Below are 25,913 nucleotides of genomic sequence, written 5' to 3'. Positions count from 1 at the left end.
CAGGCTGGAGTGCAGTGGCGTGATCTCCTGCCTCAGCCTCCCGAGTAGCTGAGGTTACAGGCGCGTGACACCACGCCTGGCTAATTTTTGTATTTTTAGTAGAGACAGGTTTTCACCATGTTGGCCAGGTTGGTCTCGAACTCCTGACCTCAGGTGATCCCCGCGCCTCCGCCTCCCAAAGTATTGGGATTACAGGCGTGAGCCACCACTCCTGGCCAAGAAAATTCTGTCTTAAACACCCCAACGGCCTTTGAATTTTTCTGAATTATCTACTCTTTCCAGATCCTGAGCTCCCCGTGCTATGCCCGTTACCCCAGTGGCCTTGAGAGATGTGGGTGCTTCCACCATGCTTACTCAGAAAGTAGAGCAGGAAACAGCTTCCTGGATTACTAATTTCTGCCTGACATGAAAGATGAAAACCACTGAACTCCAGAGGGGTGAATGTCCAGGTCATCCCATTCATTAGCTATTCCAGAGGCTGAGGCAGGAGAATCCCTTGAGCTTGGAAGAGGGAGGTTGTAGCGAGCTGAGATAGAGCCACTGCACTCCAGCCTGGGTGATAGAGTGAGACTCCATCTCAAAAAAGAAAAAAAAAAAAAGCCTAGCGTGGTGGCTCATGCCTGTAATCCCATCACTTTGGGAGGCCGGGGGGGATCACAAGGTCAGGAGTTCGAGACCAGCCTGGCCGACATAGTGAAACCCCGTCTCTACTGAAAATACAAACAATAGCTGGGCATGGTGGTGCATGCCTGTAATCCCAGCTACTCTAGAGGCTGAGGCAGGAGTATCGCCTAAACCCGGGAGGTGGAGGTTGCAGTGAGCTGAGATCGCGTCACTGCACTCCAGCCTGGGCAACAGAGCAACACTCCATCTTGGGAAAAAAGAAAAGAATTTCTCATGAGACAGCTTGAACGTGCGAATCGGAGATTGCAGTGAGCCGAGATCATGCCGCTGAACTCCAGCCTGGGCAACAGAGGGAGACTCCGCCTTAATTTAAAAAAAAAAAAAAAATTCCTCATGAGACATTAAGAGTTACAGCTCTTTGCTGGGTGCGGTAATCCCAGCACTTTGGGAGGCCGAGGCGGGCGGATCACGAGGTCAGGAGCTCGAGACCATCCTGGCTAACACGGTGAAACCCCATCTCTACTAAAAATACAAAAAATTAGCCAGGCGTGGTGGCCGGCGCCTGTAGTCCCAGCTACTTGGCAGGCTGAGGCAGGCGAATGGGGTGAACCCGGGAGGCGGAGCTTGCAGTGAGCCGAGAACCCGCCACTGTACTCCAACCTTGGAAACAGAACTAGACTCAAAAGAGTTACGGCTCTTAGAATTTGTCTAGCAGGCTTTCCAGTTTTTGCCAGTGTGAACCCAAAATATCTGAGATGGGCCTCAGTTAATTTAGAAAGTTTATTTTGCCAAAGTTGAGGACATGCGCCTATGACAGCCTTAGGAGGTCCTGATCAGACATGCACCAATGTGGGCAGAGCACACTTTGGTTTCATACATTTTAGGGAGACTTGAGACATCAATCAATATATGTAAGATTGGTTCAGTCCAGAAAGGCAGGACAACTGGAAGCAAAGGTGTGACAACTTGGAGGGCAGGTGGCTTCCGGGGTCTTAGGTAGGTAAGAGACAAATAGTTGCATTCTTTTGAGTTTCTGATTAGCCTCTTCAAAGGAGGCAATCAGTTTTGCATTTATCTCAGTGAGCAGAGGGGTGACTTTAAATAGAATGAGAGGCAGGTTTGCCCTTAGCAGTTCCCAGCTTGACTTTTCTCTTTAGCTTAGTGATTTTCGTGCCCCAAGATTTATTTTCCTTTCACACTGGAAAGCCCCTTAAAAAAAAAAAAAAGAAAAGAGTTATTGGCATTGAAGTCTAAAAAACATTATTTTTCCGGTTTTCCTGTAGATGGCTTAGTAGACAGTCTTCAGTCTTTCAATGAGTACCAGAAATCAGTGCAGTCTGCTGCCTGTAATTGATTACTTTGTGCGGGTGGAGTACTCCAGTCAGTGCATTTCTAGGGATGGAGGCACCTTGGTCCCATAGACCTCTTTCTGATGGTCCTGCTTGATCCAGGCATAGAAGCTGAGATAGCTGCATGAAAGAATGGATTATATCACCTTCAGATAAACTCCTTAAATGGATGTATAGATTGTACAACAGCAAGGTTAAAGCTGTATTTTCTGGCAAGTATCTCCACGTTTCCCTTTCTCATTTTGAACAACATGACTTGCTGGTTCTGCCTGGTAGGGGTATCCAAATGTCATGGGTACTTTAGTGCTTGCCTTAATTGAGCATTCTGTCCAGTTGATGCTCATGTTTAATCTCCCTAGAGTGTCTTCTCAGTTGGTTTCTGATCTATTCCTTCCTCTGTGGTTATTTCTTTTCTGTCTTGTCCGTGAAGTCTTCTTCCTCTTCCTGCCTCTCATTATTGCTGTTTCCAAGGTATCCAGTCTCTCTCTTCCTCTCTCTCTCTGTCTCTCTTTCTGTCTCTCTTTCTCTCTCTTCTTTTCTTTTCTTTTCTTTCTTTCTTTTTTTTTAGGCATAGTCTCACTTTGTCACCCAGGCTAGAGTGCAGTGGCATGGTCTTGGCTCACTTCATCCTCCGCCTCCCAGGTTCAAGTGATGCTCCTGCCTCAGCCTCCCAAGTAGCTGGGACTAGAGGCATATGCTACTACACCCAGCTAATTTTTGCACTTTTAGTAGAGATGGGGTTTCGCCATGTTGGCCAGGCTGGTCTCGAACTCCTGACCTCAGGTGATCCACCCACCTTGGCCTCCCAAAATGCTGGGATTACAGGAGTGAGCCACTGCTCCTGGCCCTTGGTTTACTGAGACTTTTTAATCATCCAGTGGGTGCTGAATTTGAACTTTTTAAAAAAAATTTTTAAGTCGCGTCTCACTCTGTCACCCAGTCTGGAGTGCAGTGGTATGATCACAGCTCACTGCAATCCTCTGACTTTAGTCTCCCAGGTAGCTGGAACTACAGGTGCACAGCACAATGCCTGACTAATTTTTTTATTTTTTCTACAGACAGGGTTTTGCCATGTTGCTCAGGCTGTGAGTTTAATTATTATTATTATTAATTTTTTTTTTCTGAGACAGAGTCTCGCTCTGTTGTCCAGGCTGGAGTGCAGTGGCTCAATCTCGGCTCACTGTAAGCTCTACCTCCTGGGTTCACAACATTCTCCTGCCTCAGCCTCCCGAGTAGCTGGGACTACAAGCGCTCGCCACCACGCCTGGCTAATTTTTGTGTTTTTAGTAGAGATGGGGTTTCACCGTGTTAGCCAGGATGGTCTCGATTTCCTGACCTCATGATCTGCCTGCCTCGGCCTCCCACAGTGCTAGGATTACAGGCGTGAGCCACTGCGGCCAGCCGTTTAATTATTATTATTTGTTTTTAGCTAATAGACCAGAAGAATGAATTTAATTATTATTGAGATGATTATATTGTTTTCCTCTTTTTCAGTGGATTGATTGATATTAACCTATGGATCAAGTTAATTTTGTTAATGTTTTGATTTTCAAATGTTAAACCGGCCTATTTTCCAGAAACAAAGTTATATTGTTGTTTTATTCTTTTAAAATATATTCCATGACAAATTGTTAGATATTTTTGTGTCTTTGTTTCTGAAAGAGTCTGTTGTTTTCTTTCTTTCTTTTTTTTTTTTTGAGACCAAGTCTTGCTCTGTCGCCCAGGCTGGAGTGCAGTGGCATGATCTCAGCTCATGGCAACCTCTGCCTCCTGGGTTCAAGCGATTCTCATACCTCAGCCTCCTGAGTAGCTGAGATTACTGGCGTCTGCCACCATGCCCAGCTAATTTTTTATATTTTTAGTAGACATGGGGTTTTGCCATCTTGACCAGGCTAGTCTTGAACTCCTGACCTCAGATGCCATCCACCTCAGCCTCCCAAAGTGTCGAGATTACAAGTATGAGCCACCATGCCTGGCTGTTATTTTCCTTTCTTGAAAGTCTTTTTTTTTTTTTGAGACAGAGTCTCACTCTATTGCCTAGTCTGAAGTGTAGTGTCGCTATCTTGGCTTACTGCAACCTTCGCCTCCTGGATTCAAGCGATTCTTGTGCCTCTGCCTCCCAAGTAGCTGAGATTACAGGCATGCACCACCAGGACTGGCTAATTTTTGTATTTTTAGAGAGACACAGTTTCACCATGTTGGCCTGGCTGGTCTTGAACTCCTGGCTTCAAGTGATCTGCCCATCTTGGCCTCCCAAAGTGCTGGGATAACAGGCGTGAGCTATCAAACTTGGCCTCTTCTAATATTTATTTATTTATTTTTTGAGACAGAGTTTCACTGTTGTCGCCTAGGCTGGAGTGCAGTCGTGCGATCTCAGCTCACTGCAACCTCCACCTCCCCGGTTCAAGCGATTCTCCTGTCTCAGCCTCCTGAGTAACTGGGATTACAGGGGTTAACCATCACGCCCGTCTACTTTTTGTATTTTATAGTAGAAACAGGGTTTCACCATGTTTGTCAGGCTGGTCTCAAACTCCTGACCTCAGGTGATCTGCCTGTCTCGGTCTCCCAAAGGGTGCGAGCCAACGTGCCCAGCCCAGCCTTTTGTTTTTTTGAGACAAAAAACAAAACTTGCTCTATTTTGTTTTAGCTCTGTAACTTGCTCTGTTACCAGGCTGGAGTGCAGTGGTGTGATGATCATAACTCACCTCTCCCTTGAACTCCTGGGCTCAAGCAATCCTCTGATCTCAGCCTCCTGAGTAGGTGGGACTACAGGCATGTACCATAATGCCTGGCTAATTTTTTGTATTTTTTTTAGAGATGGTGTTTTGGTATATTGCCCAGGCTGGTCTTGAACTCCTGGGCCCCAAAACGTTGGGATTACAGGTATAAGCCACTGCCCCTGGCCTTTGTTAGGTGTATATTAATTTTATACCTGTTTCAGAAAACATGTTTAGTATTTTCTCTTTATTCTCCATAAGTGCTTGTGTAAGTTTGGTGCTATTTATTCCTCATTGCTTGTAAAATTACAGCAGTGAATTTTGCTAGGGTCTGGCTTTTCTTTATTAATAGTTTTAAAATTATAGATTTAATTTCTTTTTTTTTTTTTTTTTTTTGAGACGGAGTCTCGCTCTGTCACCTGGGCTGGAGTGCAGTGGCCGGATCTGGGCTCACTGCAAGCTCCGCCTCCCGGGTTTACGCCATTCTCCTGCCTCAGCCTCCTGAGTAGCTGGGACTACAGGCGCCCGCCACCTCGCCCGGCTAGCTTTTTGTATTTCTTAGTAGAGACGGGGTTTCACCGTGTTAGCCAGGATGGTCTCGATCTCCTGACCTTGTGATCTGCCCGTCTCGGCCTCCCAAAGTGCTGGGATTACAGGCTTGAGCCACCGCGCCCGGCCAGATTTAATTTCTTTATATTAGGGAAATTATCCTTTAGAACTTGATGCAAGTCCAAGTTGTTTCTTTCTACCTTGTCATTTGTCATCCCCAGGTGGGTGGCAGGGGTGTTTGTTCCAGGGCAAAGCTATGTCTCACACACATTAGTTCACATAACCCCATTCAGACCAAAACTTGTTTACAGTTTACTTTGCTTTTTGTCTCTATCTCCAAGGTTGGTCTGTAGGGAACTCAAAGCCTTAAGGCTATCCCGGTCCTTAAGGCTATCCCAGCAGTGACCTCTAGTGGTGAAATCTTCAGTCTTCCTCTTAACATGACTTTCTTTTTTAAAAATTAATTATCTAGTGAATTACTCTTTCTGTTTGTTTGTTTGTTTGTTTTTGAGACGGAGTCTTGCTCTGTTGCCCAGGCTGGAGTGCAGTGGTGCGATCCCAGCTCACTGCAACCTCTGCCTCCCAAAGTGCTGGGATTATAGGGTTGAGCTACTATGCCCAGCCCCTCTTATGTGGCTTTCTAGCCACATTTGATATAATTGGTTACAGGCACACGTCGTTTTATTGTCCCTTGCTTTAATGTACTTTGCAGATATTGCACTTTTTTTCTTTTCTTTTCTTTTCTTTTTTTAACAATTGAAAGTTTGTGGAAACCCGGCATTGAGCAAATCTGTAGACACTATTTCTTTATTTATTTATTTACTTTTGAGACAGAGTCTCCCTCTGTCACCAGGCTGAAGTGCCGTGGCTTGATCTCAGCTCACTGCAACCTTGGCCTCCTGGGTTCAAGCGATTCTCGTGCCTCAGCCTCCTGAGTAGCTGGGACTACAGTTGTGTACAGTTGGCATCAAGTGATCTTCCCACCTTGGTCCCCCAGAGCCCTGGTACTGTAGGCATGAGCCACCTCATCTAGCCTCACAACTATTTTTCTTTTTCAGCATGTGCTCATGTTGTGTGTCTGGGTCACATTTTGATAATTCTGGCACTATTTCAGACATTTTTATTATTATCTATTATGGTGATCTGTGATCCGTGATTTCTGTTATTATTTTAATTGTTTTGAGATACCCCAAACCGTATATAAATCAATTAAAATTAAGAAATGTTGCCTGTGTTCTGACTGCTTCACTGACTGGCTCTTCCCCTTTCTTTCTCCCTTTGCTCTTGCCTCCCTATTCCTTGAGACACAACAATATTGAAATTAGGGTAGTTAACTACCCTGCAGTGGCCTCTCAGCGTTCAGGTGAGAGGAAGAGTCATACATCTCCCACTTTAATTCAGAAGCTAGAAATAATTAAGCTTAATGAGGAAGGCATATATCAAATGCCAAGACAGGCCCAAATTAGGCCTCTTGTGCCAAACAGCCCAAATGTAAATACAAAGGAAAACTTTTTTTTCTTTTCTTTTTTGTTTTGAGACAGAGTCTCACCGTGTTACCCAGGCTGGAGTGCAGTGGCATGATCTTGGCTCACTGAAACCTCTGACTCCTGGTTCAAGTGATTCTTCTGACTCAGCCTCGTGGGTAGCTAGGATTACAGGTGTGTGCTACCACGCACGGCTGATTTTTTGTATTTTTAGTAGAGACTGGGTTTCATCATGTTGGCCAGGCTGGTCTTGAACTCCTGATCTCAGGTGATCTGCCCGTCCTGGCCTCCCAAAGTACTAGGATTACAGGTGTGAGCCATTGTGCCTGGCTGGCATATTGTTTATAGCATAGTTTGCTGAATTTTTTTTTCTTTTCTTTTTTTTTTTTTTTGAGACGGAGTCTTGCTTTGTCGCCAGGCTGGAGTACAGTGGCGTGATCTCGGCTCACTGCAACCTCTGCCTCCCTGGTTCAAGTGATTCTCCTGCCTCAGCCTCCTGAGTAGCTGGGATTACAGGTGTGCACTACCACCCCCAGCTAATTTTTGTATTATTAGTAGAGATGGGGTTTCACCATGTTTGTCAGGCTGGTCTCCAACTCCTGACCTCGTGATCCACCCACTTCGGCCTCCCATAGTGCTGGGATTACAGGCATGAGCCACCATGCCCAGCTGGTTTACTGATTATTTTAAACAAATTATTGAGTCCTAATGTTCTGAAAAAAATATTTCTTTCAAAATGTTACTGCTCATCAACAACTAGTCATACAAGAGCTATGAGGTATGAAATTAATGTTGTTTTCATGCTTACTAGCATGCATACATTCTACAGCCCATGGATCAAGGAGTAATTTTTTTTTTTTTTTTTTTTTTGAGACAGAGTTTCACTCTTGTTGTCCAGGCTGGATTGCAATGGCGTGATCTTGGCTCACTGCAACCTCTGCCTCCTAGGTTCGGCGATTCTCCTGTCTCAGCCTCCTGAGTAGCTGAGATTACAGGTGCCTGCCTGCTAATTGTTTTGTATTTTTTTCAGTAGAGATGGTTTCACCATGTTGGCCAGGCTGGTCTTGAACTCCTGTCCTCAAGTGATCTGCCCACCTTAGCCTCCCAAAGTGCTAGGATTATAAGCGTGAGCCACCGCGCCCGGCCAAGGAGTGATTTTGACTTTCAAGTTTTATTTTTTATTTTTCTTTTTTTGAGATGGAGTGTCGCCCAGGCTGGAGTGCAGTGGCACGATCTCAGCTCATTGCAACCTCCACCTCCCAGGTTCAAGTGATTCTTCTGCCTCTGCCTCCTGAGTAGCTGGGACTACAGGCACACGCCACCACTCCCGGCTAATTTTTGTATTTTTAATAAAGACAGGGTTTCACCGTGTTGGCCAGGCTGGTCTCAAACTCCTGACCTCGTGATCCACCCGCCTTGGCCTCCCAAAGTGCTGTTATTGCAGGCGTGAGCCACTGTGCCTGACCTTCAACTTTTATTATTTAAGAAATAAATTTGTGGCCAGGCGTGGTGGCTCGTGTCTGTAATCCCAGCACTTTGGGAGGCCGAGGCGGGTGGATCACCTCAGGTCAGGAGTTCGAGACCAGCCTGGCAAATATGGTGAAACCTTGTTTCTACTAAAAATACAAAAGTTAGCTGGGCATGGTGGTGCATACCTGTAATCCCAGCTACCTGGGAGGCTGGGGCAGGAGAATTGCTTGAACCTGGGAGGCAGAGGTTGCAGTGAGCCGAGATTGTGCCACTGTACACCAGCGTGGGCAACAGAGTGAGACTGTATCTCAGAAAAAAAAAAAGGAAATTTGTAAGGCTATAGTTGCCATGGATAGTGATTCCTCTGATGGATCTGGGCAAAGTAAATTGAATACCTTCTGGAATGGATTCACTGATCAAGATACCACTAAGACCATTCATAGGAGTAGGTCCAAATAACATTAATAGGAATTTGAAGAACTTGAATCCAACCCTTATGGATGACTTTGAGGGATTCAAGTCTTCAGTGGAGGAAGTCACCGCAGATGTGGAAATAGCAAGAGAAGTAGAATTAGAAGTGGAGCCCGAAGATGTGACTGAATTGCTGCAATCTTATGGTAGAACTTGAACAGATGAGTTGCTTCTTATGCATGAGAGAAGAAAATTGTTTCTTGTGATTGAATCTATTCCTGGTGAAGATGCTGTGAACATTGTTAAAATGACAACAAAGAATTTAGACTTAAATAAACTTAGTTAATAAGGCAGCAGCAGGGTTTGAGAGGATTGAATCCAATTTTGAAAGACGTTCTATAGGTAAAATTAAACAGCATTTTGTGCTACAGAGAAATCTTTCATGAAAGGAAGAGTCGGCCGAGTGCGGTGGCTCATGTCTGTAACCCCAGCACTTTTGGAGGCTGAGGCAGGTGGATCACCTGAGGTCAGGAGTTTGAGACCAGCCTGAGCAGTATGGAGAAACCCCGTCTCTACTAAAATTACAAAATTAGCCGGGCGTGGTGGCACATGCCTGTGATCCCAACTACTTGGGAGGCAGGATAATCGCTTGAACCTGGGAGGCAGAGGTTGCAGTGAGCTGAGATTATGCCATTGCACTCCAGCCTAGGCAACAAGAGTGAAACTCTGTCTCAAAAAAAAAAAAAAAGAAAGAAAAAAAAGAGTCAATCAGTGTGGCATACTTGCCATTTTATTTTATTTTATTTTATTTTATTTTATTTTTTTTTTTGAGACGGAGTCTTGCTCTGCCACCCAGGCTGGAGTGCAGTGGCCGGATCTCAGCTCACTGCAAGCTCCGCCTCCCGGGTTCACGCCATTCTCCTGCCTCAGCCTCCCGAGTAGCTGGGACTACAGGCGCCCGCCTCGTCGCCCGGCTAGTTTTTTGTATTTTTAAGTAGAGACGGGGTTTCACCGTATTAGCCAGGATGGTCTCGATCTCCTGACCTCGTGATCCGCCCGTCTCGGCCTCCCAAAGTGCTGGGATTACAGGCTTGAGCCACCGCGCCCGGCCTTTGCCATTTTATTTTAAGAAATTGCACAGCCATCCTAGCCTTCAGCAAACCACCACTCTGATGAGTCAGCAGTCATCAACATTGAGGCAAGACCATCTACCAGCAAAAAGATTATGATTCACTGTAGGCTCAGATGATTGTTAGCATTTATTTTATTTTACTTTATTTTTTGAGACATAGTCTGGCTCTTTCACCCAGGCTGGAGTGCAGTGGTGTGACCGTGGCTCACTGTGACCTCTGTCTCCCGGCTTCAAGCGAGTCTCCTGCCTCAGCTTTCTAAGCACCTGGGACTACAGGCGTGCACCGTACCTGGCTAATTTTTGTATTTTTGTAGAGACGAGCTTTCACCATGTCGGCCAGGCTGGTCTCGAACTCCTGACCTCAGGTGATCCACCAGCCTCGGCCTCCTAAAGTGCTGGGATTATAGGCGTGAGCCACTGCGCCTGGCCAACATTTATTTATTTATTTTTAAAAATAGAGACGGGGTCCCTTATGTTGCCCAGGCTGATCTTTGATTCCTTGGTTCAAATGATCCTCCCACTTCAGCCTTCCAAAGTGCTAGGATTACAGGCATGAACCAGTGTACCTGGCCTGCATTTTTAGCCCATGGAGTATTTTAAAATTAGGATATGTCTGTATGCAGTGGCTCATACAGTTTGGGAGGCCAAAGTGGGCGGATCACTTGAGGCCAAGGGTTTGAGACCAGCCTGGCCAACATGGTGAAACCCTGTCTCTACCAAAAAATAGAAAAATTAGGTGGGCATGGTGGTGTACTCCTGTAATCCCAGGTACTCGGGAGACTGAGGAATGAGAATTTCTTGAACCTAGGAGGCAGAGGTTGCAGTGAGCTGAGATCACACCACTGCACTCCAACCTGGGCAACAGAGCGAGACTCTGTCTTCCAAAAGAAAAAAAAAATTAGGACATGTACATTGGTTTCCTAGACATAATGCTATTGAACACTTAATAGACTATAGTATAGTGAAAACATACCGTTTACATGCATGGGAAACCAACATACTCATGTGACTCAAGTGACCTTTGCTTTATTGCAGTGGTCTGGAACTGAATGCACATTGTCTTTTAGGTATGCCTGTGTTTTTCCCTTCTGGTTGATTTTCTTCACTTGGCTTACAGGACAGCACACTCTTTTAACTTCCCCTTTTAATTTTGTTTTGGTTAGGGGAACAGTGTTTTACTCTGTTGCCCAGGCTGGAGTGCAGTGGTGCCATCACCGCTCACTTTAGCCTTGAGCTCCCTGGGCTTCGGTGATACTCCCACCTTAGCCTCCTGAGTAACTGGGACTACAGGTGCCTGCCACCACGCCCAGCTAATTTTTCTATTTATTTATTTAGAGACAGAATTTCGCTCTTGTTGCCCAGGCTGGAGTGCAATGGTGTGATCTTGGCTCACTGCAATCTCCACCTCCCAGGTTCAAGCAATTCTCCTGCCTTAGCCTCCCGAGTAGCTGGGATTACAGGCATGTGCCACCACACCTGGCTAATTTTTTTGTATTTTTAGTAGAGATGTGGTTTCTCCATGTTGGTCAGGCTGGTCTTGAACTCTCGATCTCAGGTGATCCACCCACCTCGGCCTTCCAAAGTGTTGGGATTACAGGTGTGAGCCAGCACGCTGGGGCAATTTTTCTATTTATTGTAGAGATGGGATTTGCCATGTTGCCCAGGCTGGTGTGGAAGTCCTGGGCTCAAGCAGTTTTCCTACCTTGATCTCCCAAAGTGTTGGGATTATAGGTGAGAGCCACTGTACTTTGCCTTAACTTTTTCCTTTCTTTTTTGAACAGCGTCTCACTGTCACACAGGCTAGAGTACAGTGGCACGATCATAGCTCATTGCAGCCCCGACATCCCAGGCTCAGGTGTTCAAGTGATCCTCCCACCTCAGCCTCTCAAGTAGTTGGGACTACAGGCATGCACCACCACACTAATTTTTGTATTTTTTTGTAGAGACAGGGTTACACCATGTTGCCAGCCTTAACTTTTTTTTTTTTTTTTTGAGACGGAGTCTCACTCTGTCGCCTGGGCTGGAGTGCAGTGGCCGGATCTCAGCTCGTTGCAAACTCCGCCTCCCGGGTTTACGCCATTCTCCTGCCTCAGCCTCCGGAGTAGCTGGGACTACAGGCGCCCGCCACCTCGCCCGGCTAGTTTTTTGTATTTTTTAGTAGAGATGGGGTTTCACCGTGTTAGCCAGGATAGTCTTGATCTCCTGACCTCGTGATCCACCCGTCTCGGCCTCCCAAAGTGCTGGGATTACAGGCTTGAGCCACTGCACCCGGCCTCCAGCCTTAACTTTTAACTTTCCTTCTCTCATTGTTTACTGATTCCTCCTTTCCTTCCTGCCACTGAATGTTTATGTGTAGTCCTTGGTCATTGCGATGCAGGATTTTTCTTGGCCCCTTTGTTGGACTCGTGACAGGGCTGTCCCATTTAGTCGGCCCACTGTGCTCAACCCCTTGCAGGATGGAGCACGTGAGTGAGTGCAGGATCTGGCTGGCTGCTCTGGGCACTGGCAGGAACAAGCTCCGTGTCCAGAATGGCCAGCCAGATCCCGCACTTGCTCGCACACATGGATGGCGGTGCCAAGATGAGGGTGCCCATGACCCCAGAACCCTAGAGGAAGTGTTACAGTGCTCTCTTAGTTTTGCTGTCTGCAGACAGCTGTGTGTTAGCAGCTCAGTTGGCCCCTTGCCTCGTTGCATGGGGTGGCTGCCCTCCTCTGGTGAGGACAAAGGACCAGTGTGACAGCCTTTGTATGTACCCGCACTCAGTGGATCCTGAGCTCTTGTCTGGTGTCCAAGAAGAATGAGGTCACACAGGCAAATGAAGGATAGTGAAGGCAGATAATTTTATTGAGCAAAGAAAATGGCTCTCAGTAGAGCGGGGAACTGGAAAGGGGACGGGAAGGACAGGTTGCCTTCCCTGAAGTCAGGTTGCCCCTTGCCTGAAGTCAAGCCATCGCTCTGAAGTCAAGCTGTCTCTCTGAAGTCAAATCGTCTCTCTCTGAAGTCAAGCCGTCTCCCTCTCTACTGACTGAGTCGGGGGTCTTTCTTTATAGGACTCAGAATGGAGAGTGTGGGCTCATTGGTTTGTGAGTATGCAAAAAATGTTAAAGTGAAGACACCACTCAATGGTGGGCATGCCAGTGTAGAAAACCAGTTAGGAGAGGTCAGGCACGGTGGCTCACGCCTGTAATCCCAGCACTTTGGGAGACCGAGGCGGGCGGATCACGAGGTCAGGAGATTGAGACCATCCTGGCTAACAGGGTGAAACCCCGTCTCTACTAAAAATACAAAAAATTATCCGGGCGTGGTGGCGGGCACCTGTAGTCCCAGCTACTCGGGAGGCTGAGACAAGAGAATGATGTGAATCCGGGAGGTGGAGCTTGCAGTGAGCCGAGATTGCGCCACTGCACTCCAGCCTGGGTGACAGCGAGACTCCGTCTCAAAAAAAAAGAAAAAAAAACCAATTAGGAAAGGGTAGCTATATATAAAATAGATGAAGAGCAGGGATTAGAGGAAAGCATACCAAAGAGGAAGACAAGTTCTCAGTCTGGTCTGAGGATTTAACTTCTATCTTGGCTTTCAGGCTTCAAACTGTCTTTGACTTGGAGGTTTCACTGGGGACCTGCCCCTATTTACCTTGGCATTTGGCTGCCCCTTTTTTTTTTTTTTATCACTTGTACTTTGTCTGGCCGAGGCCTCTCCCTTGGCAGTGTCTTGTCAGCAGTACTCTCTGGGGCCTGATCCCTCCTGGTAATCTCTCCAGCTCAGATTTCTTCTTACACTTTGGATGCATATATTAACTGTCCACTCTACATCTCTGCTTGAGTATTTTATAGACCCAAGCTCAACATGATTAAAACTGGCCTCTTGGATTTTCTCTCCCAAACCCACAACCTCTGGAGCATTCCTTTGCCTTCTTGTTTGATAGCAGACCCCTTGGAATTATTTTTGACCTGTTTTTTTCTTGTCTTACACATCTTATTTGTCAGAAAAACCTCTGGGGCATACATCCAGAATATATCCACAGAGTCTGACCTTTTGCAGTCCTCTTCATGACATCTTTTGCCTGGATTACAGCAACTGTTGCAGAGCAGTCTTGCTGCTGCTCAGACCTTGGCCTCTGGCTTAGCATTTAGAGTGCCTGTGTAGGATGAGTCAGGTTGCTAAACGGCAGTCCTCTGCCCAACAGCTACGTTTTTCACTGAGTAAAAGCCAAAATTCCACCAGTGGGTTATGTGGTCCATTACATCTCTGACTTCACTTCCTTCTCAGCCTCTTACTCACTATGCTCCAGCTCAACTTGCCTTCTTGCTGGATGTACTAGTCATAACACCACCTTTGTCTTTGTACCAAATGTGTCCTTTTCCTGGAGTATGTTTCCTAGGGAGCCTTCCAACTTACTCTGTTATAATTTATAAAGGATTTATAGTTTATAACCGTTTATAATTATGTCAACCATATTTAGTAAGTTGATCATTGGCTGGGTGGGTGCAGTGGCTCATGCCTGTAATCCTAGCACTTTGGGAGGCTGAGGCGGGAGGATCACTTGAGCCTGGGAGGTAGAGGTTGCAGTGAGCCATGTTTGTGCCACTGCACTCCAGTCTGTATAACAAAGCGAGACTCTGTCTCAAAAAAAAAAAAAAGGTTGATCATCCTTTGGGACTTGACCATATATTAGGACACTTTTTTTTTTTTTTGAGACAGAGTTTCTTTCTTGTTCCGCCCCATTGGACTGGAGTGCAATGGCGTGATCTTAGCTCACTGAAACTTCTGCCTCCCTGGTTCAAGCAATTCTCCTGCCTCAGCCTCCCGAGTAGCCGTGCCTGGCTAATTTTTTTGTATTATTAGTAGATACAGAGTTTTACCATGTTGGCCAGGCTGGTCTGGAACTCCTGACCTCAGGTGATCTGCCTGTTTTCGGCCTCCCAAAGTGCTGGGACTAGAGGCGTGAGCCACCGCGCCCGGCCTATGGCACTATTTAACTCTGTTTTGGGACTTTTTCGTTTCACTGGAGTATTTTTCTTTTTATTAGAGGAGTTCATAATAAACAGTAATATCTAGTAAGATAAGCCCATTTATAATTTTTGTTTTTGACATACCTTTTTTCCTTTTTTTTTTTTTTTTTTTTTGAGATAGAGTCTTGCTCTGTTGCCCAGGCTAGAGTGCAGTGGCATGATCTCAGCTCACTGCAAGCTCTGCCTCCTGGGTTCACACCATTCTCCTGCCTCAGCCTCCCGAGTAGCTGGGACTACAGGTGCCAGCCAGCATGTCAGGCTAGTTTTTTGTATTTTCAGTAGAAACGGGGTTTCACTGTGTTAGCCAGGATGGTCTTGATCTGCAGACCTCGTGATCTGCCCACCTCAGCCTCCCAAAGTGCTGGGATTACAGACATGAGCCATCACATCCGCCGCCCCCCCCCCCCCCGCCTTTTTTTTTGAGATGGAGTCTCACTCTGTAGCCCAGGCTGGAGTGCAGTGGCACAGTCTCGGCTCACTGCAGCCTCCGCCTCCTGGGTCCTGGTTCAACCAATTCTCCTGCCTCAGCCTCCCAAGTAGCCGGGATTGCAGGCATGCGCCACCATGCCCAGCTAATTTTTTTTTTTTTTTTTTTTTGAGACGGAGTCTTGCTCTGCCACCCAGGCTGGAGTGCAGTGGCCGGATTTCAGCTCACTGCAAGCTCCGCCTCCCAGGTTTTTTACGCCATTCTCCTGCCTCAGCCTCCCGAGTAGCTGGGACTACAGGCGCCCGCCTCGTCGCCCGGCTAGTTTTTTGTATTTTTAAGTAGAGACAGGGTTTCACCGTATTAGCCAGGATGGTCTCGATCTCCTGACCTCGTGATCCGCCCGTCTCGGCCTCCCAAAGTGCTGGGATTACAGGCTTGAGCCACCGCACCTGGCCTAATTTTTGTATTTTTAATGGAGACGGAGTTTCACCATATTGGCCAGGCTGGTCTTGAACTCCTGACCTCGTGGTCCGCCTGCCTCAGCCTGCCAAAGTGCTGAGATTACAGGCGTGAGCCACTGTGCCTGGCCCTTTTTTCCTGTTTATATAGAAATTCAGTGGATCTCCTTCGCCTTTTTTTTTTTTTTTTTTTTGAGACGAAGTCTTGCTCTGTCACACAGACTGGAGTGCAATGGTGTGATCTCGGCTCACTGCAACCTCTATCTCCCAGGTTCAAGCGATTCTCCTGCCTCGGCTTCCTGAGTAGCTGGGATTACAGGCCACCTTTTTTTTTTTTTTCCCCCAGAACCAAATGTCAGCTTACTTTCTCCACCTTTCATAAAAGCAACTTAAGAACAACAGCCAGGCTGGGCAAGGTGGCTTATGCCTGTAATTACAACACTTTGGGAGGCTTGAGGTGGGAGGATCACTTGAGCCCAGGAGTTTGAAACCAACCTGGGTAACATAGTGAGACCCCATCTCTCCAAAAATTTAAAAATCAGCCCGGTGCAGTGACTTATGCCTGTAATCGCAGTACTTTGGGAGGCTGAGGCCAGCAGATCGCTAGAGCCCAGGAGTTAGAGACTAACCTGGGCAGCATGGTGAAACCCTGTCTCTGTGAAAACACAAAAAAATTAACGGGATGGTGGTATGCATCTGTAGTCCTAGCTACTCAGGAGGCTGAGGTGAGAAAATTGCTTGAGCCCAGGAGGTTGAAGCTGCAGTTAGCTGTGTTCGTGCCGCTGCACTCCAGCCTGGATGACAGAACAAGACCGTGTTTCAAAAAAAAAAAAGCAGGGGCTGGGTGCGATGGCTCAAGCCTGTAATCCTAGCATTTTGGGAGGCTGAGACAGGCTGAGGTCAGGGGTTTGAGACCAGCCTAACCAACATGATGAAACCCCGTCTCTATTAAAAATACAAAAATGAACCAGGCCTGGTGGCGCACCCCTGTAACCCCAGCGACTCAGGAGGCTGAGGCAGGAGAATTGCTTGAACCTGGGAGGTGGAGGCTGCGGTGAACCGAGATCGCGCCATTGCACTACAGCCTGGGTAACCTTCCTGGAGCCCCAGGTACTTGGGAGGCTTAGGCAGGAGTATTGCTTGAGCCCAGGAATCGAGGCTGTAGCATGCTATGATCATGCCTGTGAATGTACTCCAGTATGGGCAAAACAGCAAGACCTGGCCTCTAAAAGGAAAAATGATTTATTACCTATATTTTGAGACAAGAGTCTAGCTCTGTCACCCAGACTGGAGTGCAGTGGCATGATCTTGGCTCACTGCAACCTCCACCTCCTAGGTTCAAGTGATTCTCCTGTCTCAGCCTCCCTAGTAGCTGGAATTACAGGTGCGCACCACCATTCTTGACTACTTTTTGTATTTTTAGTAGAGACAGGGTTTCACCACGTTGACCAGGCTGGTCTTGAACTTCTGACCTCAAGTGATCTGCCTGCCTTGGCCACCCAAAGTGCTGGGATTACAGGCGTGAGCCACCACGCTTAGCCTAGGTTTTTTTTTTTTTTTGAGACGGAGTCTCGCTCTGTCGCCCAGGCTGGAGTGCAGTGATCTCAGCTCACTGCAAGCTCTGCCTCCCGGGTTTATGCCATTCTCCTGCCTCAGCCTCCGAGTAGCTGGGACTACAGGCGCCCGCCACGTCGCCCGGCTAGTTTTTTGTATTTTTTAGTAGAGACGGGGTTTCACCGTGTCAGCCAGGATGGTCTCGATCTCCTGACCTCGTGATCTGCCCGTCTCGGCCTCCCAAAGTGCTGGGATCACAGGCTTGAGCCACCGTGCCCGGCCCTAGGTTTTTTTTTTAAATCAGTTTTCTTTTTTAATCAATTCTGCTAAAAGGCCGCCACCTCACAGATTGACTACTACTAGGCCACCACGCAGGATCTTAAGAGGCCAGGCTTCTCCCCCACTGTACAAGGCTCAAACTTCCCCTGCCTCCACCTCCTTCTCCCAGTACGCAGATGGGTCCTCAGTCTGTTGCAGGCATGTGCAGACAAGACCCTGGGCAGATTCCCTTATCTGCAGAAAAGCATCTGGTGTAAACACTTGTGGGGTTGGTCGGAGATTCTCCGGGGACCCCCCCCTTATCTATCTCCTGCATCTATCACTAGCGGGACCTCATATAATTTTTGTATGAATTAAGAAAGTAAGCTGGGCATAGTGGTTCACATCTGTAATCCCAGCACTTTGGGAGGCCAGGGCAGGAGGATAGCTTGAGCCTGGAGTTCAAGACCAACCTGGGCAACATGGTGAGATCTTGTCTCTACAAATAAAAAATTAGCTGGATGTGGTGGCGTGTGCCTGTTATCCCAGCTACTTGGGAGGCTGAGGTGGGAGAATCACTTGTGCCCCAGTGGTCAAGGTTGCAGTGAGTTGTGATCATGCCACAGCACTCCAGCCTGAGTGACAAAGCGAGACCCTGTCTGAAAAAAATCAGTATACCAGCAGAGTCCTCATACCAGGATTTCTCATTTTCCTACAATGTATAGTATTAATAGTAGGCATCTTATGTAGCATTTTCTCTTCAGCTATCAACAGTGAACATGACAAGGTGTTAGATCTCACACATGTTGTGTGTTCTCCACTTCTGATCACTATAGAATGAAATGTACTGTTCTAGGGATCAGTGTCCTTCAGTGATGTGGCTTTGGGTTTCACCCAGGAGGAGTGGCAGCATCTGGACCCTGCCCAGAGGACCCTGTACAGAGATGTGATGCTGGAGAACTACAACCTCCTCCTCTGTACAGAGACGTGATGCTGGAGAACTACAGCCTCCTCCTCTCAGTAGGTAAGGATTGTGTAATTTAAAACTCCAAATAACATTTATTTCCTTTTTAGCTGCTGATTGCAGATGGTTTCTTTGTATGATTATGAGTTAAAGGCTTGAAACTCAGGAGTTGAAGCTTGATTGATCCCTTTTGGGCACTGTAAAAAATATCTGCGGTGTTTTCCGTAATGAAATGCTCAAGTGGACCTATTTTTGTGCAGGCACAGCTTTGTCCTCCTCAGGCTATCTGGCCCACGTCCTGTGTCATTTTCATTCACAGGGTATTGTATTACCAAACCAGTGGTGATTTGCAAGTTGGAGCATGGAGAGGTGCTGTGGATATTAGAGGAAGAGTTCCCAAGTCAGAGCCACCTAGGTGAGTTAATAAGTATATAGGAATCTATAATCCCAAGGAGAAATTGTATCCTAGGGAGTTAGTTCACATATTGACATCTTTGAAATTTTTCAGAAATATGTTTTTAGAGTTACCAGAACCTTGGAAGTGACTAAGAGCTGGCCTGCTTGCCTCAGATGTATGTATTATTACACACCAGCAGATAACAGCTAAATGGTCTTTGTTTTCTTCCAAAAACTTAATCCTTGCGTCTCTCATTTTCGTCAAATGAATGTCATTTGACTCTTCCTTCTATATCAATTTCAGTTATCTTCTTTTCATCATATATTATGTATTTATTCAATAGGTATTAATTTGGCAGCTACAATGTTGGCAGTTCCATCTGTGTTAGAGATATAGCTCTAATACAATGGCTGTGTCCTATTGGTAGAAAAGAATGAGATGTAGTGTGCACTTTGTGGAAGGGCCTTTTTGAAGTCAGTAGTTGAATAAACACAGATTTGAATCATGTGTCAGTGGAATATTCTGGCCAGATGGTATATATCCTGTGTCATGAACCTTAGGCCAGAGTGTCATGTGTGCAGGACAGCAGTGAGCCGGGCTGGGTGGAAGTCAGGGGGTAATGGGGAGCATGTGAGAGATGCTGTCAGACAGACTGCTCGCTGGGGTGCTATATATTTGGAAGTTGTAGCCGAAACAGAATTTGCTGCTAAATTTGATTGTGGGCATAAGAAAAAGCTAATAAGCATGATCTCAAAGGTTTTATGCTGAGGCACTGGCTGTGTGATGATACCATTAACTGGATGGGAGAAAATGGGGAGAAACAGTTTTGGGAAGAAATAAGAGATAGACACGTACATTTAAACAAATATCTTTGTATAAAATAATAATGATGCCCAGTTGGATGTAAAACAATAAAAATAAAATACTGAAAAATAATCCAACATGTGAATCAGTTACCAGTAGATCTGAATTGTGTTCTAAAATCCTTTCTTTTTTTTCTTTTTCTTTCTTTTTTTTTTTTTTCTTTTTTCTTTTTTTTTTGTTTTGAGACAGTCTCTCTCTCTCTGTCTCACAGGCTAGAGTGCAGTGTTACAATCTTGGCTCAGTGCAACCTCTGCCTCCAGGCTCAGAGATTCTCATACCTCAGCCTCCCTAGTAGTTGGGACCACAGATGGTGTGTATCACCACACCTGACTAATTTTGGTATTTTTAGTAGAGATGAGGTTTTGCCATGTTGGCCAAGCTGGTCTCAAACTCCTGGCCTCAAGTGATCTGCCCCCCTTGGCCTCCTAAAGTTCTGGGATTACAGGTGTGAGCCACTGCGCCTGGCCTCTAAATTCCTTTCATTGTTAAGAAGAAATACTATTGGCTGGGCGCGGTGGCTCAAGCCTGTAATCCCAGCACTTTGGGAGGCTGAGACGGGCGGATCACAAGGTCAGGAGATCGAGACCATCCTGGCGAACATGGTGAAACCCCGTCTCTACTAAAAATACAAAAAAAAAACTAGCCAGGCGAGGTGGCGGGCGCCTGTAGTGCACAGGCGCCAGCTACACGGGAGGCTGAGGCAGGAGAATGGCGTAAACCCGGGAGGCGGAGCTTGCAGTGAGCTGAGATCCGGCCACTACACTCCAGCCTGGGCGACAGAGCGAGACTCCGTCTCAAAAAAAAAAAAAAAAAAAAAAGAAATACTATTACATTAAATATAAATGGTAACATGTAATGAGTAAATGCTAAAATAAAGTAATACGTGTAATTTCTAGACTTAAAAAGAAGAAAATGGAAAAGAAAAAAATTTAATGTATTGATGTATTGGATTAGACTTAAAAAAAAAAAAAAAAAAAGACCAATGAGGCCGGGCTTGGTGACTCAGGCCTGTAATCCCAGCACTTTGGGAGGCTGAGGCGGGTTGGTCACCTGAGGTCAGGTGTTCAAGATCAGCCTGACCAGCATGGCGAAACGCCATCTCTACTGAAAGTACAAAATTTAGCTGGGTGTGGTGGTGGATGCCTGTTTAATCCCAGCTATTCAGGAAGCTGAGGCAGGAGAAACTTCAACCCGGGAAGCAGACATTGGTGCGAGCAGAGATCGTGCCACTGCACTACAGCCTGGGTGACAAGAGCAAGACTCCATCTCATTAAAAAAAAAATATATATATGAAAGAGTGGGGAAAGGTAGGTAAAAATTAGAACAACTGGAAACTCTTAAGTGAAAAAGAGAAAACCAATCCAGTTATTTTAGAAGTCATAATACAGTTAAAGGGGCTAAACCATCTTATTAAAAGATGGATATTGTCAAATCAAAAACCAAGTTATATAAGCTTAGTGCGGTGGCTCACTCCTGTAATCCCAGCACTTTGGGGGACCAACCCAAGAGGATTGCTTGAGGTCAAGAGTTTGAGACCAGTCTAGGCAGCATAATGAGGATCTATCTGTACAAAAAATGAAAAATTAGGCCAGACACGGTGGCTCCTGCCTATAATCCCAGCACTTTGGGAGGCCAAGGTGTGCGGATCACCTGAGGTTGGGAGTTCGAACCAGCCTGACCAACAGGGAAAAACCCCGTCTCTACTAAAAATACAAAATTAGCTGGGCATGGTGGTGCATGCCTGTAATCCCAGCTACTCGGGAGGCTGAGGCAGGAGAATCACTTGAACCCGGGAGGCGGAGTTTGTGGTGAGCTGAGATTGTGCCATTGCACTCCAGCTTGGGCAACGAGAGTGAAACTCCTTCTCAAAAATAAATAAATAAAAAATTACCCAGGCATGGTCGTACACCGGTAGTCTCAGTTTTGGGAGGCTGAAGTGGGAGGATCGCTTGAGCCCAGGAGTTTGAAGCTGCAGTGAGCTATGATCATGCCACTGCACTCCAGTCTGGATGACAGAGTAAGAGCCTGTCTGTAACAACAAAGCAAAAATCAAGCTATATGGAGTTTGAGAATCATATATGAAATGTGAACAGGAAACCTTAGAATATAAAAGGAGTATAAATGATATATGGTCCAAATAATAAACAAAATAGAATGTTACCTCTCAGTGGACCCAAATTTAGCTTCTGAGTTTATTTTTGACACAGTTCTTTCTTTTTTTTTTTTTTTTAAATGAGATGGAGTCTCGTGTTGTCTTCCAGGCTGGAGTGCAGGTCCATCTCTTTTGATCCTATCTCAAAAAAAATTTTTTTTTTCTAACTTAATCTAACAAAGAGAAAAAAAAAAAATATATATATATATATATTTGTGTGTGTGTGTATATATATGTGTATATATATATAAACTTGTACTGATGGGATCTTGCTGTGTTGCCCAGACTGGTCTTGAACTCCTGGCCTTAAGCAATTCTTCCACCTCTGCCTCCCAGAATGCTAGTTTAGAGGCTTGATCCACTGTTCCTGGCCTACTTATATTTTTTAATTGAATGAAGCTCATTCTGTTTTTGCTGTTATCATTTGAATGAATTGGTCCCATTTATAATCTAAGAAGCATGATACTATTTTAGTGATCTATTTTTCTTAAGTTTGAAACATTTTGCTATGTTATTTCCTTAGCAATTATTTCAACATTACTCATCAATTATGTCCAACTGTGGTAAAATAAACTAAAATAGAATAGAATGATGGAATTGCTTATAAGGATAATACAATAGTGAAGATCACTGTCACTATTATATCATCCTTCAGTTTTCTTATTGAGCTGCTTTAAGTATTGTATGACTTGTGACAAAAATATAAAAGAAGCCTGGAGAAACCTTATTTGTAGTTTCTTTCTTTCTTTTTTTTTAAAATTTTCTTTATTCATTTCTTTTTGAGATAGAGTCTCACTCTGTTGCCCAGGCTGGAGTGGAGTGGTGCAATCTCAGCTCACTGCAAGCTCTACCTCTCAGGTTCAAGTGCTTCTACTGCCTCAGCCACCTGAGTAGATGAGACTACAGACACCTAGTACTGTGTCCTGGCTTTTTTTTTTTTTTTTTTTTTTTGTATTTTTACTAGAGATGGGGTTTGCCATGTTGGCAAGGCTGGTTTTGAACTCCTGACCTCAGGAGATCCTCCTGCCTTGGCCTCCCAAAGTGCTGGGATTACAGGTGTCAACCACTGTACCTGACTCTTTCTTTTCTTTTCGTTTTGTTTCTTTCTTTCTTTTCTTTTCTTTCCTTTCTTTCCTTTTCTTTCTTTCTTTTTTCCTTCCTTCCTTCCTCCCCTCCCTTCCCCTCCCCTCCCCTCCCCTCTCCTTTCCTTTCCTTGACACTGAGTCTTGCTCTGTCACCCAGGCTGGAATGCAGTGGCATGATCTCAGCTTACTGCAACCTCTGCCTCCTGGGTTCAAGCAATTCTCCTGCCTCAGCCTCCTGAGTAGCTGGGATTACAGGTGCGCACCACCACACCTGGCTACTTTTTGTATTTTTAGTAGAGATGTGGTTTCGCCATGTTGTCCCGGCTGGTCTGGAATGCTTGACTTCAGGTGATCCACCCTCCTCGGCCTCCGAAAGTGCTGGAATTACGGGCGTGAGCCACTGCACCCAACTCTCTCTCTCTTTTTTTTTTTTTTTAATAATTCAATGGGCACAGTTGAGAGTTCAGAACTTTTATTTTCTTCCGTTAATTGCAAAGAGTAGAAAATTGACAAGAGGAAGTCTCTTCACAATTATTAGGCAAATCAGAAGATGAAGCAGAAGCATTGTAGACTCTAGTAATTACAGTGTAATTGATCATATAAGTGAAATCTCAGACTATGAGTTACATGATGATATTCTAGATGAATAAAGGTATGCATATGATCCTTTTATAAGAACAGCCTGGGTCGGGTGCGGTGGCTTATGCCTGTAATCTCAGCACTTTGGGAGGCCGAGGCAGGTGGATTTCTTGAGCCCAGTAGGTTAAGGCTGCAGTGAGCTGTGATGCTGCCACTGCATTACAGCCTGGGCAACAGGAGTTTGAGACCAGCCTGGATAACATGGCAAAAAACTCCATCTCTACAAAAAATACAGAAAATTTGCCAGGCATGGTAGTACATACGTGTAATCCCATTTACTCAAGAAGCTGAGGTGGGAGCCTGGGAAGTTGAGGCTGCAGTGAGCCATGATTACACCACTGCACAATCCAGCCTGGGTGACAGAGCCAGACACTGTGCCAAAAAATAAAAATAAAAAAGCATGTGAATATGTCTCCTTTTCATAAGAAATATGTTAACATTTATAATCTGTGGTAACTTATTTTTGTTTCTAGACTGCTGCATAGATGATGACCTGTTGGAGAAGAGACAGGAAAATTAAGACCAGCATTTGCAGAAAGTTGATTTTTCTTAACAACAAAACACTGACTATGGACAGAAATGGTGTATTAGGAAAAGCATTTTATGTTGACACAAACCCCATTCTATTAAGAAAAATACATGGCAACTGTGACTCATATGGAGTGAATTTGAATTGTATTTTGGAATTAATTATTAGTAATAGAAGCTCCTTTATAAGGAACCCTTCTGAGTGTAATGCACATGGGAAAGTTTTCCTTTGTATGAAGCATGAAAATCCTTATGCCAGAGGGAAACCTTTGGAATATGATGGAAATGGGAAAGCTGTCTCTCAGAATGAGGACCTATTTAGGCATCAGTATATTCAAACTCTGAAGCAGTGTTTTGAATACAATCAGTGTGGGAAGGCTTTTCATGAAGAGGCAGCCTGCATTACCCATAAGACAGTGTGCTCATGGGAGACCCTGTGAATGTAATGAACATGTGAGAGCCTTTCCAATAGACCAATATTCATTGTTCATCAGATAACTCACATAAGGGAGAGTTCCTATGAATTCAGTGAATGTGAGAGGAGGTCTGGTGAGAAGCCACCTGTAAGTAAACACCACAGAGTTATGGAGATGGAACATGTGTAATGCAAGAGAATAGTTTTGGCAAGAAATCACTCCTCATTCTATGAAGTTACAGAGGAGAGAAAACTTTTGACTGTAATAGAGATTTGGAAGTATTCTGCAAGAAGCCAAATTTCACTCAGCATCAGGAAACATGTATAGGAAAGAATGCCTATAAAATTAATCAGCATGCTAGTACATTTTGCTGTAAGCCAAAGCTTTCTGTATATCAGAAAACAGATAGAGGAGAAAAACTCTATGAATGTAGTGAATGTGGGAAAACCTTCTACCGGAAGTCATCCCTCACAGCACATCAGAGAACACACACAGGGGAGCAACCCTATGAATATAATGAAACCTTTTACTAGAATCCTGACTTCGCTAAACATCAGAGAGACAACATAGAGGAAACTCTTGTCAACATCCTGAAGGCTCAGAAACCTTCACCTTCTTGGACTCATTCCATAGCAGAAACAACCCAGGTTGGGGTGAGAACGCCCAATAAAGATGAGAAATCTTTTGCCTAGAAGTGATGTTTCATTGAACAGCAAATAATTGACATTTTATCTTTTTTTCTTTTCTTTTGTTGTTGTTATTTTTTTTGAGACAGTTTCGCTCTTATTGCCCAGGCTGGAGTGCAATGGCGTGATCTCGGCTCACCGCAACCTCTGTCTCCCGGGTTCAAGTGATCCTCCTGCCTCAGCCTCCCAAGTAGCTGGGATTACAGGCATGCACCACCATGCCTGGCTAATTTTGTATTTTTAGGAGAGACGGGGTTTCACCATGTTGGTTAGGCTGTTCTTGAACTCCTGAGCTCAGGTGATCCACCCACCTTGGCCTGCCAAAGTGTTAGGATTGCAGGCGTGAACGACCACTCCCAGCCCTTCTTTTTTTGTTGTTTTTTGGTTTTTTTTGAATCAGGGTCTCACTCTGTTGCCCAGGCTGGAGTGCAGTGGCACAATCTCAGTTCACTGCAACCTCCTCCTCCCAGGTTCAAGTGATTCTTGTGCCTCAGCCTCCCAAGTAGCTGGGACTACAGGCCATGTGCCACCATGCTCAGCTAATTTTTGTATTTTTTGTAAAGACAGATTTTCACCATGTTGGCCAGGGTGGTCTGGAACTCCTGACCTCAAGTGATCTGCCCGTCTCGGCCTCCCAAAGTGCTGGGATTACAGGTGTGAGCCACCATGCCTGGCCAATAATTGATATTCTTATTTATTATTTTTTTGAGATGGAGTCTCACTCTGTTGCCCAGGC

General features: G+C 45.4%; 1 protein-coding gene and 1 non-coding gene across 2 annotated transcripts in view; both read left to right on the top strand.

The window, feature by feature from the left end:
- Positions 1-25,182, top strand: part of ZNF487 (zinc finger protein 487) — a 45,691-nt gene extending 20,509 nt beyond the window's left edge. Inside the window, 5 exon segments of the mRNA XM_033209202.1 lie at positions 18,348-18,390; positions 18,432-18,470; positions 18,730-18,825; positions 24,021-24,091; positions 24,093-25,182. Of these exon segments, the coding sequence (XP_033065093.1) occupies positions 18,437-18,470; positions 18,730-18,825; positions 24,021-24,091; positions 24,093-24,515 (624 nt within the window). The 5' untranslated portion in view covers positions 18,348-18,390; positions 18,432-18,436 and the 3' untranslated portion in view covers positions 24,516-25,182.
- Positions 1,308-1,369, top strand: LOC117082900. The gene has a single exon (XR_004436826.1). It is a non-coding gene; the product is annotated as a U7 small nuclear RNA (small nuclear RNA).
- Positions 25,183-25,913: the final 731 nt, after the last annotated feature.

The sequence above is a fragment of the Trachypithecus francoisi genome, unplaced genomic scaffold (assembly GCF_009764315.1).
Source record: "Trachypithecus francoisi isolate TF-2019V2 unplaced genomic scaffold, Tfra_2.0 Lachesis_group9, whole genome shotgun sequence".
Lineage (NCBI taxonomy): Eukaryota > Metazoa > Chordata > Mammalia > Primates > Cercopithecidae > Trachypithecus > Trachypithecus francoisi.
Note: the sequence above shows the minus strand (reverse complement) of the source record. Positions and strands in the feature narration are given on the sequence as shown.